A 20,381-nucleotide genomic window follows, 5' to 3' on the forward strand; every position below is an offset into this window, starting at 1 on the left:
AACACGTCTGAACTAAGACATGAACTACGTGAACATAAATGTATAGATAAATGAAGCATATGGAATCCGGTCTGTGTATGTGATGGGAAATATGGGTAGTTGCATTAGTCTGCCCATCCCAACTTCTAAACCTGACCCACTGAAGCGTCCGTCTCTCTGCCATCAGGTGTTTGAGGGGAATGTGGACAGCCACCAGCAGACGCGGGGCTCCTTCCAGCCTGCCATCGTGGCGCGTCACCTGCGCCTCCTGCCCCAGGCCTGGAACCAGCAGGTGGCCATGAGGGTGGAGCTGTTGGGCTGCCCATACGTGAGGAGCATTCCTCCTGCTGGTCAGAACCGAGCACACACACACACACACACACACACACACACACACACACACACACGCTCAAACACACACACACGCTCACACGCTCACACACTCACACACGTTTCAAATACAGTAGGATTTGAGTTGTGGTATTATATGCGTATTATGTAATAAGATGTATGAGATACTGTATGTAGTAATTCTCTATATAGTGGTGTTAACATTATAGGATAAATTGAGCCTTCATGTATTGAATACAGTGCCACATGTGTTGATTGGAGGTTGTGGATTCTTGGTATATTTGCAGTGACGCTCATCGTGTCGGAGAATGCAGTGAACTCGTCCTCCCAGGTCACCCTGGAGACGCTGCCCACCAGACCTGAATCGGCGGGGGGAGACCAGGAGAGCACTGAGCCTCTGCCCATCTCCCCTCTCATCGACTTCGGTACTATTCAAACCTGCACTCCTCACCACCTCCATCAGCCACCATCCTCGACGGACGAGCCACATGACGTCTGACACAGTCTCTCCCTGTCTTCTCTTCCTCCTTCTCTCACTCTCCCTCTCACCTTCCTCCTGTCTTTAGTGCAGTTGGTGATCGTCATCGTCGTGGTTGCGGTGCTGGTGCTGATGCTGCCGGTGTGTTTCTGCGTCTACAAGGCCCTGCAGAAGTAAGAGCATCCCTCTCTTCCTTCCTCCAGAGTTAAACCGAGGCGTGGTGTTTGAGCCTCCGCCCTGGCAGTGAGTGACAGGCCGGCTGATCCAGGGCTGGCCTCGGGGGCTCGGTGGAGGCGGGGGGGGTTATCTTCACTCATTTCCTGCCTGTCTGAGCATTCCTCTTATCAGGCCCAGCAAACACATCACCCTGGCCTTGGTGTGTGACTGCGGGGCGAGGAAGACCAATGAAGAGAGGGATGTAGGGCGGAGGGAAGGGAGAGCGTGGGGGGAGGTGAGAGATTGAGGTAGCTGGGAGAGAGAGAGAGAGAAAGAAAGAGGGAGAGAGGTGGAGAGGAACGTGAGGGAAATGGAGAAATGTCCCCATGTGGACCTGCGTGACTTTGTCTGTGTGCTGAATGCAGATAAGGCCAGGCTGTGAGCATGAGCGCCCATCAGAGACGCTGCTCTTAATCCCAGCTCACCCTGGTGTCTACTGACGTGAGCCACAGGGCGTGTGTGTGTGTGTGTGTCTGTGTGTGTGTCTGTGTGTGTGTGTATGGGTCTGTGTGTGTGTGTGTGTGTGTGTGTCTGTGTGTGTGTCTGTGTGTGTGTGTGTGTGTGTCTGTGTGTCTGTGTATGTGTCTGTGTGTGTGTCTGTGTGTGTGTCTGTGTGTGTGTGTATGGGTCTGTGTGTGTCTCTGTATGTTACTGTGTGTGTGTGTGTGTGTATGCATGTCCATCCGTGTGTATTTGTGAGAGATCTAGAGGGTTATAGGTTATTAGCAGGAGATATTCCAGCAGCTGCATGAATGCCTCAATAGAGAGTAAAAAAGAAAGAAAGAAAGACAGAAAGAGAGAGAGAGAGAGACAGAAAGAAAGAAAGAGAGAGAGCGTGTGTGTGTGTGAGAGGTGATAAAGGATTGCAGGGCTGCTGGAGAGAAGAGGAGGGCAGGGGGTTTGTATTGAGGGACAATAGTCCTGATGAATTCACAGCAGGACAGCGAGCCTGAGGTTTTAGGAAACCTTACGGATTTGATACTCACTGTGTTTAATATCTCTCACTTACAGGAAGAAGACCAAGGAGAGTGGGTACGGAGCATCAGATGCACAGCATACAGGTTAGTGACAAGTAGATTTTAATCTTTGATACAATGACATTTAGGGGTATAGTGGCTGACATTTTTGGTCATATAATAGTTATTGTTGGGTTTGCGGAATAGATAGAATTACATAAACTGAAGCCTTAGCTTTATGTATAATGTGCTGTACTTTTGCCAAATACTATGTTTTTTTATATTCTATGTGAAAATTGTTATTCTGGTGTTTTTGTGAGTGCTGGTGGTTGGGCTGATCGATCTGTGAGAACATGCTGAGGCATTCAGGCAGGGACTTGTCTCTGACACAGACACGCTTCAGCAGACACATCAGGCCTCTCTCAGCAGTCTCTGTCAGCACACGCACAGACACACACGCAGACACACACACGCAGACACACACACGCAGACACACACACACGCAGACACACACACACGCAGACACACACACACGCAGACACACACACACGCAGACACACACACACGCAGACACACACACACGCAGACACACACACACGCAGACACACACACGCAGACACACACACGCAGACACACACACGCAGACACACACACGCAGACACACACACGCAGACACACACACGCAGACACACACACGCAGAGAGAGAGAGAGAGAAATTGTTGGTTGCAGATTCTGAGTCCTTCACAATCTGAAATAGCTTTTTGGTACAACTGTTTCATATCAATGTGAAAATAGTATATAAGCTTTTATGTTGATGTCTAAATGAATGCATGGAATAATTTATAAACTCATAATACCATGATATCTGCCTCACAAACAAACAGTTGTGTTCACAAAGACAGTGATTTACTTCAAGCATCTTTCATTTCATATGAAGTATATAGTTTATACATTTCTCACAGACAAGTTATTGATAACTCTGTATATTCCCTTTATCTTTTTTATCACAATAATTTCACTTTTATCACAACATTTGTACATCAGTGTCTGTAGCTTATTGGTTGAGCCCTTTGTGAACATGTCTGTGGTTCAGTAAGGGTTGAGTGAGGCTCCAGTCATGAGTTAGCTGTCTGTGGCTCAGTAAGGGTTGAGTGAGGCCATGAGTTAGCCGTCTGTGGCTCAGTAAGGGTTGAGTGAGGCCATGAGTTAGCTGTCTGTGGCTCAGTAAGGGTTGAGTGTGTTCTGTGTCTTACTGTAGTGTCTGTAGCGTATTGGTTGAGCCCTCTCTGAACATGTCTGTGGCTCAGTAAGGGTTGAGTGAGGTCATGGTTAGCTGTCTGTGGCTCAGTAAGGGTTGAGTGAGGCCTCTGTGAACATGTCTGTGGCTCAGTAAGGGTTGAGTTAGCTGTCTGTGGCTCAGTAAGGGTTGAGTTAGCTGTCTGTGGCTCAGTAAGGGTTGAGTGTGGCCTCTCTGAACATGTCTGTGGCTCAGTAAGGGTTGAGTGAGGTCATGAGTTAGCTGTCTGTGGCTCAGTAAGGGTTGAGTTAGCTGTCTGTGGCTCAGTAAGGGTTGAGTTAGCTGTCTGTGGCTCAGTAAGGGTTGAGTGAGGCCTCTGTGAACATGTCTGTGGCTCAGTAAGGGTTGAGTTAGCTGTCTGTGGCTCAGTAAGGGTTGAGTTAGCTGTCTGTGGCTCAGTAAGGGTTGAGTGTGGCCTCTCTGAACATGTCTGTGGCTCAGTAAGGGTTGAGTGAGGTCATGAGTTAGCTGTCTGTGGCTCAGTAAGGGTTGAGTTAGCTGTCTGTGGCTCAGTAAGGGTTGAGTTAGCTGTCTGTGGCTCAGTAAGGGTTGAGTGAGGCCTCTGTGAACATGTCTGTGGCTCAGTAAGGGTTGAGTGAGGTCATGAGTTAGCTGTCTGTGGCTCAGTAAGGGTTGAGTTAGCTGTCTGTGGCTCAGTAAGGGTTGAGTTAGCTGTCTGTGGCTCAGTAAGGGTTGAGTGAGGCCTCTGTGAACATGTCTGTGGTTCAGTAAGGGTTGAGTGAGGTCATGAGAGAGCTGTCTGTGGCTCAGTAAGGGTTGAGTTAGGCTCCAGTCATGAGTTAGCTGTCTGTGGCTCAGTAAGGGTTGAGTGAGGTCATGAGAGAGCTGTCTGTGGCTCAGTAAGGGTTGAGTGAGGTCATGAGAGAGCTGTCTGTGGCTCAGTAAGGGTTGAGTGAGGCTCCAGTCATGAGAGAGCTGTCTGTGATTCACCCCCCTGCTGTGTGTGCTGCTCCTAGGGTGCTGGAAGCAGATCAAGCAGCCGTTTGCACGGCACCAGTCCACTGAGTTCACCATCAGCTACAGCTCCGAGAAGGAGCCCATCCAGAAGCTGGACCTGGTCACCAGCGCCATGGCAGGTAAGCCTAGCTCAGACCTACACAGATAGAACCAGATAGAACCAGACCACAGAACATAATAGGGTCTTAAAACAAGGTATTCTTTGGGAATCCATGCAGACTGTGGAAGACTTCTTTGAGACCCATCAGTCACACCAGGGATGCGGTATATTTGTCATGACTAGGAGCAAGTACGCAAGATTACTCACAGAGAGGAGGATACTACTTAAGTGTGCACGGAAGATGGAATGCTACAGTCATCCTCATGGGACACAATGTTCCGTGATACCCACTTGGGCTCATGGCCTTGACGCCTCGATGACACAACTTCCGATTTATCTCTGCTTATTATTAAATACACAGACTCAGCATAACATTACTGTTATTATTAATGGATGTGTGCTCTGACTCACGCTAAATGTTGTCATCACAAAAAATGCCTATTCCTATCACAGGATTAAGTGTTCTGAAAATGTTTCAACAGACCAAGTTGTAGTGGTAGTAGTTGCTCTGTGTGCCAGGACCCCCAGCAGTTAGTGCAAGGTGCATTGACTGGTCACGGAACAATCTCTGGAGCTGCGGTACTGGCCAGTATTAGCACATGGCCTTAAGACTGTCCAGTATGAGCTACAACTGCTTCTGACAGACTATATGGTGTATATATATATATAAGTGGAGATAGCTACTGTAACACTGTAATTGCAATATTAGCAATATAATCTGCAATATGAATCACAGGAGTGTTCTCACCGGTCTGGACAAATAATTAAGCTTCATTTGGTAATGAATTAGGAGTTTATATTAGGACATTACACAAGCAATAAGAACGTTCAAGCCACTCTTTGTCACTGAATTTGTTTCAGAATGCGTCGCCACTAAATGTTATGCAAATGCTATGGTCTTCAGTTGGTTGCTTTACATGTCCGTTAACCAGACTCTAGTCAAAGTAGATGTCTCTGTGCCATTTTAAGTAGTAATGCTCACCAGACATCTTGTAACCATGACAGTTATCTAGCGCCTATAATCTTATGTGAGGTGTGGTGCGTTTAGAGTCAAAACAGTGTAGATGTCCATTCTACCATTCTTTGATGGTGGAGAGGCAGTGGACTCAGCAATGGCCTCAGGCTGCTGACTGAGCCTTTACCATCACACCTCCTTTGCCTTTCTTCAAAGTCCTCATCAGCTGGCCCCTCGGGCAGCACAGTTATCTGTGATTAAAGCACTCTATGACAGGACTCCCACATTATTGGTTACAAACTCTAGTTCTTCAAAATGCTTGATCTCTGCTTACAGACGCTTGAAGTCCTGACCGCAGATGAATAAATCCATCATCCATTTAACTATATATTTTTTTATCTGGTTGGTTGAAAATAGATGAATTCCAGAAAACTATGAAGGTTGGGCACGTGTGTGTGTGTGTGAGTGTGTGTGGTCTAGCTAACACACACGTGCCCAACCTCCATGAATATAGAATGAGTATATGAATATAGAATGAGTATATGAATATAGAATGAGTATATGAATATTGGGAGACTGTTGTGCTGCAGTATTAATGGTTCTGGTCCATCCCTTCTGGTCCTGCAGCAGAATACCAACAGCCCCTGATGATCGGCACGGGCACCGTCAGCAGGAAAGGCTCCACCTTCAGGCCCATGGACACAGAGGCTAAAGAGGACTCCAGCGATGCCCCCTCGCACTATGACTTCTTGAGCACTGCCAACCAGTACGCCCTCCCCCTGACCAATCAAGAGCCGGAGTACGCCACGCCCATCATCGAGAGACATGCCTTCCGTAAGGAGGCCTTCGTACCCGACCAGAGCTACAACGTGCCAGGCGTGGTCCTCAACAAGACGCCCTCCTTTAAAGCCACAGAGAACGGTGTCTGCCGCAAGGGTGGGGCATCCCATTCGGGGGGCTACCAGACCCCCCAGGCCAAAGTGGACCGGCCCAATCCCTCAGAGGGGGTCTACGACAGCCCCAAAGTCAGGCGGCCCGCGGCAACCAGTGCGGCTGTGTCGAACTACCAGAGGCCTCAGGGCAAAGCGTCGGTGCTGGAGTGCTACTCCAGCCCACGGGACTGTGTCCGACTGGGACAGCCCCCCTCTTCTCACTGGCCCGACGCGGAGGGCAGCTCGGACCCCTCCACACAGAGCGGAACTAACTAACTGTGACCCACACGTGAACTGCTTTTAGACTGACCTCAGCAAACACCCACAGACTCTCCTACTAAGTTATTTACAGTTTTTGGTTGTCAACATTGTTGTTGTTGTTGTTGTTGTTGTTGTTGTTGTTGTTGTTGGGGGGTGTGGTGCTATGTGCTTGCCCCATCTTGGGGCTCTATGGACTGGCCTCTTGGATGCCATGCAGATTCTGCAAAACTGTCATGGTGTCTGAAATTCTGTAAATAGGATTTTATTCCTTCAGGCTAAAGGTTGAACATCTCAGATGTGTTTTAATGTTTTATATCTCTGTATGCGGCATGGTGACCTTTATTTGATGCTTACTTTCAGGAGCAGAGGAACCTGTCTTCATATTTGCTGTGATCTTCCACTAAGATGGCCAGATGTGTTTCCTTCATCTCAAGAGAAACTGTGATGTTGTGTGTGTCTCTTTGTGGCTCTTTGTGGCTGTTAAGAATGTAACCAATCACCACCCTCTTAGTCCTGATCTAGTGGTGTACAAATATCAGCATCTCTGAAGCAAGGCTGCAGGGCTGTACCCTACCAGTGTCAGAAGGCGTGCGTGCGTGCGTGCGTGCGTGGAGAGGATGATTTACGGGTCCCCAGCGAGCCTTGCTGGATGCAGATTTATGTGGTGGAGTTGTCTCTTAACAGAGCGTCTGAATGGAGCCAGCACTCTTGTTTTTTGGAAGACTTATGAGCGTCCCTCCCCTTGCGAACACACACACACACACACAAGGTCTCTGAGAGGACTCTGTGTGTATGGGGTCATCACTACTCTGCCCTAGTGCCAACATTGTCAGGCATCATTGCAGGTGGTACCAGATTTGCAATGACTGAGTCGGTGTGTGTGTGTGCGTGTGCGTGTGCGTGCGTGTGCGTGTGCGTGTGCGTGTGTGCGTGCGTGGTCAGAGGCTGGTGACTAGGATGTGTGCTTACAGTGCACCAGAAGTGCAACTTGTTGTCAGCTAGACACACACACACACACACACGTGCCCAACCTGATTTGTACTCCTGGTTTATTTTAAGCCATGATGAATGTCACTGGGCAAGAGTGTTCTATTGTTTGGAGGAGTGAGTAGAGTATGCCAATTCTATTGTGAATTGGAGAGGTAAAAAAAAAAAAAAAATGTTGTCCTGTATTTTGTATTTAAACACCTGTCAATCTGGTGAAGCTGCTTTTGTGTGAGTTGGCTTGACAGAGTGGGGGTGAACATTTGAGTGGGATTGACTGGCCTTGGGATGGCTGTATGGCTTTTTAATTTCTGTGAAATGTTGGGAGAAATGTGATGAGGATCATAAAAATGTCAACTACTTCCATGTAACGAGTGTTCTCTGTCCTCAATGGCTGATGCGGGTAGTGCTTTGCTCTTAATGGCAGACTTAATGCAGGTTTCTCTTGAGTGTAAGCGGAGCTGTGAATAAAAGCACCAGCAGTTGACCCCAACATGTCAAGGTCTCTGACGACCGGAGAAGGAGTGTGTCTCAGCTGCACCACAACCACCCACCCACACACACACACACACACACACACACACACAACCACACACACACACACACACACACACTCTCCTCTATGGCTGTCTCTGCCTCTGATCACTCGACCACCCCCTCCTCTGCCTCTCTTGCTGTCTCCCTGAGCTGCTGTGTGAAAATGGATGTCTTGACAGCGGTAAAAGTCGTTGTCTTGTTGCACAGCGACAGGCTGGAAGTCCTAACAGTCTCACCACAGTGAGAGTAGGAAGTCACATGAATGCCCCCACAGCCCATCCCCCCCCCCCCCCAGCCCCTACTCTCACCAAGCCAGGCCTGTGAGGGCAGGAATGTGGCAGTTTGGTGTCAGTGGTGAAGCAGCAGCTGATTCCCAGTGACACTGCTACACACACAGCTCTGCACTCTTTTTTTTGGGGGGGGGGGTGTAGGTATGTCTCAACAGCCTTGCTGTTACCTTACCCAGCAAATATTTCCTATTTCTTTCAAACACAACTGCACATACATGTGAACTCCAGCCTCATCTCCTATTTATTTCAAACCCAACTGCACATACGCGTGAAACTCCAGCCTCTTTGCATGGAAATGCATGTCTTAAAATCATAGTTTGGAGTTGGGTTGGAATGGGAACTTCACAAGTGTGTAAGCAGACGAGAGGTGTACTTTTTCACCCCTGTCTTCCTCACATATCCTCAAAGCTGCACAGTGCAACCCCCCACTCCCCTCCGGGCAGGCAGGCCCTTAGCAGGAGCGTGTGATGACTGTGTGATTAGCGTTCTGCGGTGGGTACCTGGCAGGTAGCGGGTCTTTCTTGTCTGGCCCATTCACACCGGGGTGTGGAGCAGCCTCTCCGTGCAGACCCTCCGTGGTTGGGTGCGCTCGCACCTCTCACCTCGCACCCCGGCGCTAGCGTTAGCCCACTTCAGACGCCGCATGACCGAGCGAGCGCAGCCGCGCAGAGCAGCCCAGCGCTCCTGGCAAATTCCGAACATGTCTCCTCATGCTGCTCCCGGACCTCACAGCGCTGCTCTACCACAGTCATGCCCACTCCAACCCTAACACAACAGCTTATTTAGGTAGAGTTCTACTTTCACCTATATCTTCTTAGTCCCTAACATTTTGATTATAATAGAAATTGGAGAATGTAAAATGATGTTGACACCCCATGTTATCTATAAAGGACACTGTGGTCGGAGTATCACACTCTCACATGAAAGAAGATCCAGCTACAGGGACATTTTGCTGCCTCTGGTTCTTTGGTCATGCACTGCCCTCTGGTGGTCATATACAAACTGTGGGTCAATGTCCTGTGGATTTAAGACTCGGAATGCATGTTGGTGAAAAATAAAACTGCATTTTCAAGACATATAATAATGATATAATCCTGCAGGAAAGATGTGTCCTTGTGGTCCTGTAGATTCTCTATTTGTAGGTGTTTTAATATATTTGTTTGCTTGAAAATTTTAAAACAGCAGCAAGATACAAATAATGTATAAAATTGCTGGACTAGACTAAAGTATGCCATGCATGCCAGAGTATTGCTGTAAATCCTGAAGCATTTGTAATATTTTGCATATTACAGATAATACACTTAAACTATCCAAGCTCTGAAAAAAAAGTGTAATTGATGTGTATCAGAGAAATATTGTAATATTAAGTACCACAGGACACAAACGTTTAACATTAGAGCAGAAACCCTTAACTTGGGCAAAATGTAATTTATTCAAATGTTTCATGTTGTACATTAACTACATATATAAGACATTTATACCAAATTCATCCCAGGTTCCAGAAATACATCTCTTTTTGACATTAAGAAACAGGTCATCTGAAAGGATAACAAAGAAGAAGTAACACAACCCATACAAAAGAAAGACAAAGAAAACAAATACAGGTAGAAAAAAAAAAGAACTATACATAAACCAGAACCTTTGTTCTTTCAGGCCATAGTCACCCTCAACAGGCAGTAGATATGGACATCTTCTCAAAAAGGAAGCCGTGGCAGCATCAGGGTGCACGGCTGATGCCCACGGAGAAGTGCGACTGCTCACAGTATCATGCCATCTCCAGCAGCCACAGCAGGCAGCTCCATGGGCACACGCATGGTCCTGGTGCCCCCCACACACACCCTCCGTAGCTCCATGCTTAACAGTTACAGCACGACACCTACCACAAGCACCCTCTTCAGCCACAGACTGATACGTAATGTCAGTGAGGCTCTAGACTTCAGATTGTCAAAACCATCACCGTCTTTCTCTTCCCCAAGGGCCTACGCTCAGTGAAAAACACAATCACACCAGTAGCATGGCAGAGCAGAGAGGAGCAAATAGTTGAACATGTTTCTTGGTCTGCCTGAAAAGGAACAAACCTGTGTTAGTGTATAGATATGGGTTTGAGACGTCCTCCAGGTCAGGATACTGCTATCTGAATATGTACTGGCTATATTTTGACTTTCGGTTTTCTGTTATTGCCATTTACCCCTGTTTGCATGTTTGCACTGACGAATGAATGATAAAGGTTTCTATCATCCAACAATCCAAACTGCATGCCAGTTACCCGGGTATCTGGGTATTCTCAAGGAAATAATCAGGGTGCATTGCAACCAATATAGTCTACAAAGTCATCTTTGGGCTCCAGGAAGGAAAAAATAAAAACTCCTCTGAATAAATGACTCAGCGAGGACAGCATGAGAGGCAGAACGAAACAAAGCTGGCCTGTAAAATCAACACAAACCGAGAAGAAACGTCTAAAAATGCTCCTTCAGGAAGGTGGGGATAAAAAAAAAAAAAGACGTATTGCACTTTTCACACCAGGCTTCGGAGCTAAAGCGAGGTGTTGTGGGGAGCGCTGTGTCATGCCTCACTGAATATTTCATTTGAAGGGGGTCCTGCTCAGCCTCTTTCACTGCAATCATAATCAATTTTACATGACCGCTTCTCTCCTCTGCTTAGGCTGCGGCTGTGAAAGCTTACACTTTTGGGTCGGAGGAAAAAAATAGTTTGCTCGCAGCAGCTAGCAGCTTAATCAGCACAGCTCTTTAGTTTTTGTTTAATAAAACCATAAAAATGACCTTAAACACGTATGACCCTTTGAGCCAGTGTAACATGGCTGGGTGTAAGAACACTATCCTGGCCCAGATTGCCTTGATTTAGTCCCCAGGCTGGACTCCAGGCTAGTCTTGACTACATGTAGGTCTGACGGGAGCACTAGCCCTTTTCAAACGCTAATGCTAATCGGTCTGGCTAATCGGGGTAATCGGTTCCCTGCACAACCAGTCATTGACATAATCTCTAGTCTCCAGAGAAACCATGAAAACAGCAGATTCCATGGCACTCCAAATGCATTTAAAGTCTTCACACACTTAAGACTGTGTAGTGACATAAATACCAAACGTTCAAAAAATACTGCTCATCTGATTTTGTATTGCCCCTTCTGAAATGAAATGCCATCCAGTATATATCGCGTTGTGTGCGAGAAGAGTATGGATAGAGGAAGAGGAAGAAGAGAAAAGAAAAGAGAGAGAACACTGAAAGTCACACTCGGACGCTTCACAAGCCTGACAGGGAGGTTTCACCAGCCTTCGTTGGCATAGAGTTCAAAAGCCAGAATATGAGGAAGGCGTTTACACACGGGCAGATCGTCTTCAGTACTTCAACACATAACTTTGATTGTGTACTACAGACAATATCTACAAATCAATATCAGTAAGTGGGTGTGCGGTCTACGTGTAAGAGAACGTGTTATTAGTAGATGTATAAACTGTTAAATGCAGAGATCCTACTCTTTCATTCGTAGCACTGGCAGTTAGTGCCATAACGGATCAGGCCAAGGGCATCAGTAACCACACATTTGATTATACCGGGGAAAAAAAAGACATCAAAAGAGTAAATGTCTTATAGCATCTTCTGAAACTCGTCCACAGTTCTCCTCTTGACCCCCTCCTCTTCTCCGGACTGAAATCTTGCACTCATTTCCCCTCTCCTCAAGGCAAAGGGACTAACTACAGGGGGGAAAAGGTAGCAGATCCAAGTGTTCTGAGAGTATTTCCATGTAGCTGAGCGTTCCTCAGTTTGTGTGCCCCACCCTGGCCCCCACCCCTCAGGTCTTCCAGACCCCCTCTCCCCGCCACCTAATAAATATGTCTCATCCATCCAGTGAACTTTGATGCGGCCACTTGTCATATTGTGACACAAACACTGGCTATATCACACATGTACAGAGTCTCCGGCAGCTCTCCCCCAGTCACCACACCCCACCCCACCACCCACACCTCCTCCTCCTCCTCCTCCTCCTCCTCCTCCGGGTCCTCTCTTCTCCCGTGTTTACGAGGAGCTCTCAGATGACTCGACTACTTTGGAGGGGGTCTCCTCAGATGCGGTCTCGCTCGAGATGCCCGTGTCTCCGTTCTCGGCTCCGTCGCTCACCGACATCTTCTCCAGGGCGGCTGCTCGAGCACAAGACAAAGGAGAGCCCCGTCATTTAAAGGTGGCGGTATGGCACCCACATTCAGATGTTACTCAAATAAAGGGAACCACAAACTAACAGCACTCTCATTCACTTGTTAACATCTCTGGGTTCATGGTTCAAGTAAGTGAGAGCATGCTAACTAGCTTGTAGTCCACACAGAAGCCGTTATATTGGCAGGATGGTGGCTAGCTGCCCTTAGATACGTCTCTAAAGGTGATCTGCAGTCTGCATGAAGAACATGTCCTATCCATGTGTACATATCAGTGTCAAAACAAGCACCCACACACACGGGACTAGACATGCATTCCCAAATGAGACCCCAATCCTTCAGTTCCATAGATAAGGCCCTAGCCCTGGTCTACATGTAAACGGGCAGTGAGTGAGAAGCCTGTGTGATGTGTTGGTCGGTCAGTCACAGTGACACGTGCCTTGTAGGGAGGCGTTGTCAGCCGTGCCGTTGCTCCGACTGGGGCCCGTGGCCTCCTCCAGTTCGTCCAGGTACAGGCGGTAGCGATGGCCGCTCTCGTCCTCGTACTCCACGTTCTCGTCGTCAGAGTCCACCTCAGGGGCCACGTACACCACCTCGAACTCGATCTCTCCCCTCTGAGGACAGGCCATACAAACAGCACAAACACAAAGGTCACTCTCTTCTCTTTCCTCAGCGGTGCAGCACTGGACCTCATTCAGAAACTAGAGTGAGCTCAAACAAGAGAATGGAGCTCCAGTTGTGTTCCCCAGGTAGGGCCTGAGCATAGCCTTGCCCTTCATGACACTCAATCATATTACTACTTGGGAATCTATTACGCAGAATGTTGTGTGCTCTCTACTGATAGAACAGACTATCTGCCAGAGCAAGTTCCTTCATGAGCTGGACAAATAAACACATGAAAACCTAGAAAATGGGTTGTGCAGAGTAGTTATGTGTTTGTTTATGTGTCTGTGTGTGTACCTCTATGTACATGTGTTCATGCAGGTACCTGTGTTGTAAAAAAAAATAATTAAGCTTGTCTCTGTATATGCCTGGTTAAGTGTGTGTATGTGTGTGTGTGTGCCTGCATGTCAGACCTGCTGTGAGAGTATGGTGACGGCCTCCTTGTGTTTGGCGTCTCTCAGGTTGATGCTGTTGACAGCCAGGACGGCGTCGCCCACATGCAGCCCCCCACAACGCTCCGCCGGCTGGCCAGGGTGGATCTCCGAGATCAGGATGGGGACGCCGTGCTCCTTCCCTCCCTGCGCAGAGAAGAACAGGCAACATGAACATTAAGAGAAGGACGGTAAGAATGAGAGAGAAGGGGGGGGTGGAAGGACAAGGCTGTCGCATTTCACCTCAGGCTGTTCTTACCGTGATGGAGATTCCGAGGCCCTCGTGGTCTTCTTTGGTCAGGACTACTTTGCGAATGGGACCCACACCTTGAGTCTTCTTCAGGGAGTCAGGCTCCTGAAACACACAGACACACACACACACACACACACACACACACCACACATTAATTAGTTCTACCTGCCTCCAGTACACAGCTCCACTTTAGGAATAAATATGGCCCTCTTCCTAGAAACATATCACAAGCAGAATCTTCATGAAGGCCACCTCATTGTATTGATCTAATGTTGACCTTTGTTCTTGGCCAATGTTTGGCTAGTGCCAGCTGACAGCCTCAGTGTCTACAGCAATAAAACTGTTGCTGTGGGTGCTTCATAGCTTACATGGCCCACGGGTGAGGCCAGAGGCTTCTTTGGCTCGTTGCGCCCCCTGCAGGCTCGGATGACTGTCTTGTGGCGGTGGAGGTGAATCTCGGCTTCCAGCTGGTTCCACAGTTTATCGTGCGCCGGTCCTTTCATGTCACGACCCAGGAGCTGGATCTGCTGCACTCTGCAAAGGAACCAGCACAGAGGCATGACTACCACTAACTCACCAGCACAGACACATGACTACCACTAACTCACCAGCACAGACACATGACTACCACTAACTCACCAGCACAGACGCATGACTACCACTAACTCACCAGCACAGACGCATGACTACCACTAACTCACCAGCACAGACGCATGACACATGACTACCACTAACTCACCAGCACAGATGCATGACTACCACTAACTCACCAGCACAGACACAGACACATGACTACCACTAACTCACCAGCACAGACACATGACTACCACTAACTCACCAGCACAGACACATGACTACCACTAACTCACCAGCACAGACACAGACACATGACTACCACTAACTCACCAGCACAGACACATGACTACCACTAACTCACCAGCACAGACACATGACTACCACTAACTCACCAGCACAGACACAGACACATGACTACCACTAACTCACCAGCACAGACACATGACTACCACTAACTCACCAGCACAGACACAGACACATGACTACCACTAACTCACCAGCACAGACGCATGACACATGACTACCACTAACTCACCAGCACAGACGCATGACTACCACTAACTCACCAGCACAGACGCATGACACATGACTACCACTAACTCACCAGCACAGACACAGACACATGACTACCACTAACTCACCAGCACAGACGCCTGACTACCACTAACTCACCAGCACAGACACATGACTACCACTAACTCACCAGCACAGACACATGACTACCACTAACTCACCAGCACAGACGCCTGACTACCACTAACTCACCAGCACAGACACATGACTACCACTAACTCACCAGCACAGACACATGACTACCACTAACTCACCAGCACAGACACATGACTACCACTAACTCACCAGCACAGACACATGACTACCACTAACTCACCAGCACAGACGCCTGACTACCACTAACTCACACTTACATGTCCTCTACCCAGACTTCCCCCTTTCAACATGGCACATGCTTAAATACATGCTTCCATCGAGTTCAATGCGACTGCGACAACTTCACCTAATAAATGCCCTACCGGTAGAGTGGCTAATGCTAGCCAATGCCCCCAGCTCAAGTGTGGTGGGATTCTAGTCTTTTGCTTGAGATGCTCATTTGCTACATCCCCAGCAATGAGTCCAAAGGAACGGTTCCAGACCCCAGTGAATGCAGTGCATGAAGGTTGGCTGTGCCAGGCTCCCGTCCCATGGCATGGCATCACATCACAGATATTGGACTCCGGCTCACCTCCCTGCCAGCTCCTTGTCCAGGTACTTGGCAGCTAGGCGTGCGCCATACACCTCAGCCTGCAGTACCGCGATGTGTCTGCGGAGGGCCTCGTTTTCCTTCTTGTGCATCTTCACCTCAGCATCCAGCTTGGCCTCCTTCAGCTTCTCCTTCTTGTTGGCCGCCAGCTCCCTCTCCTGTCATGTGTATACCAGCACACAGACACACACACACACCCAGACACACACCCAGACACACACCCAGACACACACACACACACACACAGAGAGAGAGAGAGAGAGGAGAGTGAAGGAGTTAATGTGAGCAGAGAGATGAGGATGACTGTGCTGTCTGCTGGAGCCTGTAGAGACAGCGGGAGGAAGGGTGGAGAGTCTCAAAGGCCTGAGGGGCTGGTGGTGGCTGGGATGCAGGCCAGTTAGAGGGGGGGGGGGGGGTGGAATAAGGGCAGTTTACCCTGTAGTCTCACACATTGGCACACAGGCACAAAATATCCCCAACACATAAGCACTCGTAGAGACGCACACAACAACAACAACAGCAACAACAACAACAACAACAGCACACACACACACATCAGGTAAGTGTGGCATTTAAATTAAGTTTATTAGAAAATAATGCAATCAGAAGCCCTTAATTTAAAGACAAACACGAATCACCGGTTAAGTGGTTAATTGTTATCTGCACCAAGGAGCAGAAGGGTCCGACCCATGCACTACTATGCCACAGTGACCTGGAGTGTGAAGGCCCTTGAGGAGTTGGCACTAGTCTACTGATGCAACACGTATCTCGAACAGACCACTATGTCTCGACATGAAACATGAAGGAATCCAAGCCAAGCATGCTCTGATTCACAGTAGTAACACCAGAGGCCGCATGGACACCCAGGTGCTAATTGTGCCCAACAGCTGATCTCTGAACCACATTTACACCTTCACTCTTTCATTTACAGGTGATCAGCTGTCAGCGAGTCCAACTTCATGCCAAGACCTTCACTACTATGTTCCTATGTTTTGTGTGATGTTTTAGGTGACAAGACGAGGCGGATGAGGTCAGTGGACAGCACAACGATGGGACATGGACACACAATCACACGGGAGACATGCTCCACTTACCATGACCTCCACAGGGGGGACGGGCTTTAGAAAAAGAGAGGGGTTCGGATGTTAGCACGTCAGTCACATGGAGCACATTCAGCACTGACAATACTCCACTTAGCATTTAGCTTCACGTAAACTTAAAGAACCGTTAATGACAAAACTGGCAAGAAAGGCCAATAGAGTGTACAGGACAAGGGAGATGAGGAGTAGCCAGTCCAGAAGAGAGGAGAGGAAAGCAGTGCCCACCATGCGGTCCTTGATGGAGTCGGAGTCGACGGCCTGGCCAGCCTTGGCGCTGAGCTGGAGTTGCATTGCGTGCAGCTGCAGCAGCTGGTCGTGTACCTCCCTCTCCACCACGGCCTTCTCCCCCTGAGTCTCGGCCAGCTCCGACTTCAGGTCCACCAGCTGGGCCTGGAGGACAACACAGCACACAGGCAATAGGGTCAACATAGCACACAGGCAATAGGGTCAACATAGCACAGGATCAGAAAACCCCACTTTTATGCCTTTATCTGTGTCTTTACATTTGCCTCTCCTGTCAAGACTACTGAAGCGAAAGGGATCTCTCAATAGATGCTTGCTCTACTCTTTTGTTCTTGGAGAGCAGCTCCCTCTCTCACTGCAGATTCTATTACTGAACATGACTGACTTGTGCCACTTCTTCGTGTTACAGCGCTGCTCTGTGTCCTACGCACAAGCCTTTGGACAATGCTTTGAGAGCTGGGGGGACATGAAGAGTGGCGATCTCAGTGCATTCTCGGACAAACCACTGACCTCGTAAAGCCCAGCTTCGGACGCTCGGCTATGTTTGCTGAGGCAAGATCGCACGCAACATTTTAAAAGCTCACGCTACAGCTGTCGCTTCTATGAAAAATACAGTAACATCTGGGACAGCTCATAATTCTAAACCACTAACTGTCCATTTCACTGATTACTTCCTAATTTTGCACTCTGTTGAAAGTGAGATAGCACATTAGCATATCAGCAAACATACCAACTCAAAACTGGATATATTCCTACTTAAAATAAGATTAGCCAGACATTGCACAATGCCCTAGCTGCCCTCTTCTATCAAGTATTTTGTCTGAGCCTATAGGTCAGAGTGACTTGCTCAACTGGGACAGCAGAATTCCATAAGGAATCCACAAAGTGTAAGTGAGGCACCTCTTTCAAACGGAATCGAAATAGTATTGGACTGATAGGATAGAAATGCAAGCACCAGCAAGTATTCAAACAGGAAGCAGTGTTGCAAGGGAAGGGACTAGAAGCACTTACAGTGCAGAACTGAAAGGATGTAAGAGATGTGCCATCGTCGCCCCTATGACAAACACAGAACAGATTTCCGGAGGTGTCCAACTCTGACTTCAATTTGACTAGACAAACTTCAGACTTAAAGCTTACCACCTGGCTAGACTTAATCTACCCATCATCACATACAGATGGCAAGATGACTTGTTTTCCTTCTAAAACAGCTGATTTTGCACTGACATAGACACTTACCATATTCTCAATTTCAGTCATATCAACCTTGTGATCACTTAGCTAGGCTTTTCTCAGGAGTGGCACTTCTTATCTCCCTGCTACATGACCTCACACTCAAGCCAACCAGATTCACAGGGGAGAACTAACATTGCCTTTCAGGTTGGCATCCAAACTCACATAAAGTGCTTTTTAATAGCCCTTGGCTATTCAAACAGCACAGGGAGAGCAGATTAATGCACCATGGCCCTCTGGGAGACCGGACATGGGTGACAGCTGAGGTGACAACTGGCCCAACCTGCAGTGGCGGTTGACCTGAAGAGTCCCAGCATATTTTAGATCCAAGTATTTTCAGAAGCCTTTTGGGTGTAGCTTGATTATGTCCTAATAACTTTACGCAGCTCAATTAGATCACTATGTAATAATTTCAAAACATCTAATCTCCATCAGCTATGAATGTATTGGACTACTGGAAGGACTGGTCCCACTAAAGCACACAATATTGTCTAGCGGCTAAACTCTAGCCTATGCCCGTTTCTTTTCCAGTTCCACAGGAAACAGAGAATGTGGCTGTTTTTTTCCATCTACCAGCCATCATCATCTACATGTTAACTCCCCTGACCAGTCAGAAGTTCAAAACACGTTGTTGAAAATATGTGGAGGGGACCAATATAGTGTATCCAGTGCATAATTGGCATGATTTTTTAATCGAAAATGTTAGAATTGAGACAAAACAAGTATTGCTAGCGTATCTACTTTGTGTACACCTTGTTGACGAACCAACACAAGCGTGTTCTGTTAAGTGCAGTTAAACAGATGTAGTTAAACTACACGTCTGAGGCATGTCGCCTGAAGAGATGGGTCGGTAAACCCACTGAGCATAATCGTATGTATCAGAATAATGAAGACCACTTGCCTAAGCAAATTAAAGTATAGGCTCACATAATGTTAATGTCAGAACGTCGTCGTTATACATTTAACCAATTTAATATCTACGTTACACCGGTGGTTCAAAAAACAGGCTTTATGATCATCTGACCTGTTAAGTTACCCAGAAATCCGAACAGTTATTCTGGCTACTGTCGATAACTTTTCCTTAAAACACTTTTATTCTTGACTAGTGCAGAAAAAGAACATTTTCAAAATATGTACTGACATTAGCAAAATAGGCGTTTTTTTATGTATGTTACCCTCATGCCCAGCCATTGTAGGAAGTACACTAAGTTATGTTACTTAACTAAAATGTATCATAATTGTTACATCAGTAACCAATTCAATAGACTTCAAATTAATGTAAAACATAATGTTATTGTAAATGATACAGACCTCAACTTTGTGATTAAGCTGGAAAATCGTCTGTGCTTTGTGACATAGCTGAGCAAAACAGGAGCTTAGACTTGTCATCTTCTGGCGGCCCTCATATGTAATATCTGCTTGATCTGGGTCGATTTCTCCCAACAATAAATCAATATCCACAAATGCTTTATCAAACTCCTTTTCGAGCACCTCCAACCACCGAAACATTGACATCCCTGAACCAGGAGAGACCAAAGCGGATGACTGCGCAGCAGGCGAAGCAGACATTTCAGGCAAGTGACAGACCTTAGCTTGCTAGCTAGCTATCTAGCTAACTAACGTTAACGTAGCTAAAAACGCTAGCAGCTTCCTCCGCTTGACGAAGAAAGACGCCTCGGTTTTCACTGTTAAGCTTTAGATGAGCTTATTTTTATGAGTCGTTCGGTGTTGTTTTGTGGTGTCAACAAAACTAAATGTAATCGACGCAGAGGTTTTGTAGACACCTAGCTTCACCTCTCATCTGACCAGGAAATCCAAAACCAGAGAGGACTCAAAGTCGACTGCTACAGTCTGCCACACAGTTGTACCACCCTCTTTAGGGAAAAATAGTCAATTGCAGAGATATAATTAAATAAAGCAAGATTTGTTTTAGGTCGGACATTTCCCTTGAATTAGCATCAAATGCAGCAGACAATGTGAAATGACCGGATGCAAAACGAATAAATGGTCAAACAACTACCTTTAGTGCATTAATAGGGGCCATTAACTTAATTGATTTTCGTCTAATCTTCTTATCCTTAATTTGTCATTAGCTTCATACCTATAGTTTATAGTGAGAGGTGAAATAGCTTGGGGATGTTGATGA

The 20,381-nt window shown here is 47.4% G+C and overlaps 2 protein-coding genes across 4 annotated transcripts in view; one reads left to right on the forward strand and one right to left on the reverse strand.

Annotated features, from left to right (window-relative positions):
• Positions 1-7,850, forward strand: part of dcbld1 (discoidin, CUB and LCCL domain containing 1) — a 29,047-nt gene extending 21,197 nt beyond the window's left edge. Inside the window, exons 10-15 of one of the 2 annotated variants that reach the window (XM_031581190.2) lie at positions 167-329; positions 618-755; positions 897-981; positions 2,036-2,085; positions 4,256-4,375; positions 5,942-7,850. In XM_031581190.2, coding sequence (XP_031437050.1) covers positions 167-329; positions 618-755; positions 897-981; positions 2,036-2,085; positions 4,256-4,375; positions 5,942-6,519 — 1,134 coding nt within the window. In that variant the 3' untranslated portion in view covers positions 6,520-7,850. Of the gene's footprint in view, positions 1-166; positions 330-617; positions 756-896; positions 982-2,035; positions 2,086-4,255; positions 4,376-5,938 lie in introns of both variants that reach the window. The other variant, XM_031581189.2, reaches the window with a different exon arrangement.
• Positions 7,851-9,728: 1,878 nt separating this feature from the next.
• Positions 9,729-20,000, reverse strand: gopc (golgi-associated PDZ and coiled-coil motif containing). 2 transcript variants are annotated; one of them, XM_031581199.2, is made up of 9 exons: positions 19,547-20,000; positions 16,988-17,152; positions 16,757-16,780; positions 15,645-15,820; positions 14,197-14,362; positions 13,835-13,930; positions 13,558-13,722; positions 12,921-13,095; positions 9,729-12,469 (listed from the first exon to the last, which is right to left on the reverse strand). In XM_031581199.2, the coding sequence occupies exons 1-9, from the start codon at positions 19,802-19,804 to the stop codon at positions 12,348-12,350; spliced, it is 1,347 nt and encodes a 448-aa protein (XP_031437059.1). In that variant the 5' UTR covers positions 19,805-20,000; the 3' UTR covers positions 9,729-12,347. The 2 variants fall into 2 exon arrangements, with proteins under 2 accessions (XP_031437059.1, XP_031437060.1); XM_031581200.2 differs by lacking the exon at positions 16,757-16,780.
• Between the last annotated feature and the right edge of the window lie 381 nt (positions 20,001-20,381).

The sequence above is a fragment of the Clupea harengus genome, chromosome 15 (genome assembly GCF_900700415.2).
Source record: "Clupea harengus chromosome 15, Ch_v2.0.2, whole genome shotgun sequence".
Classification (NCBI taxonomy): Eukaryota; Metazoa; Chordata; class Actinopteri; order Clupeiformes; family Clupeidae; genus Clupea; species Clupea harengus.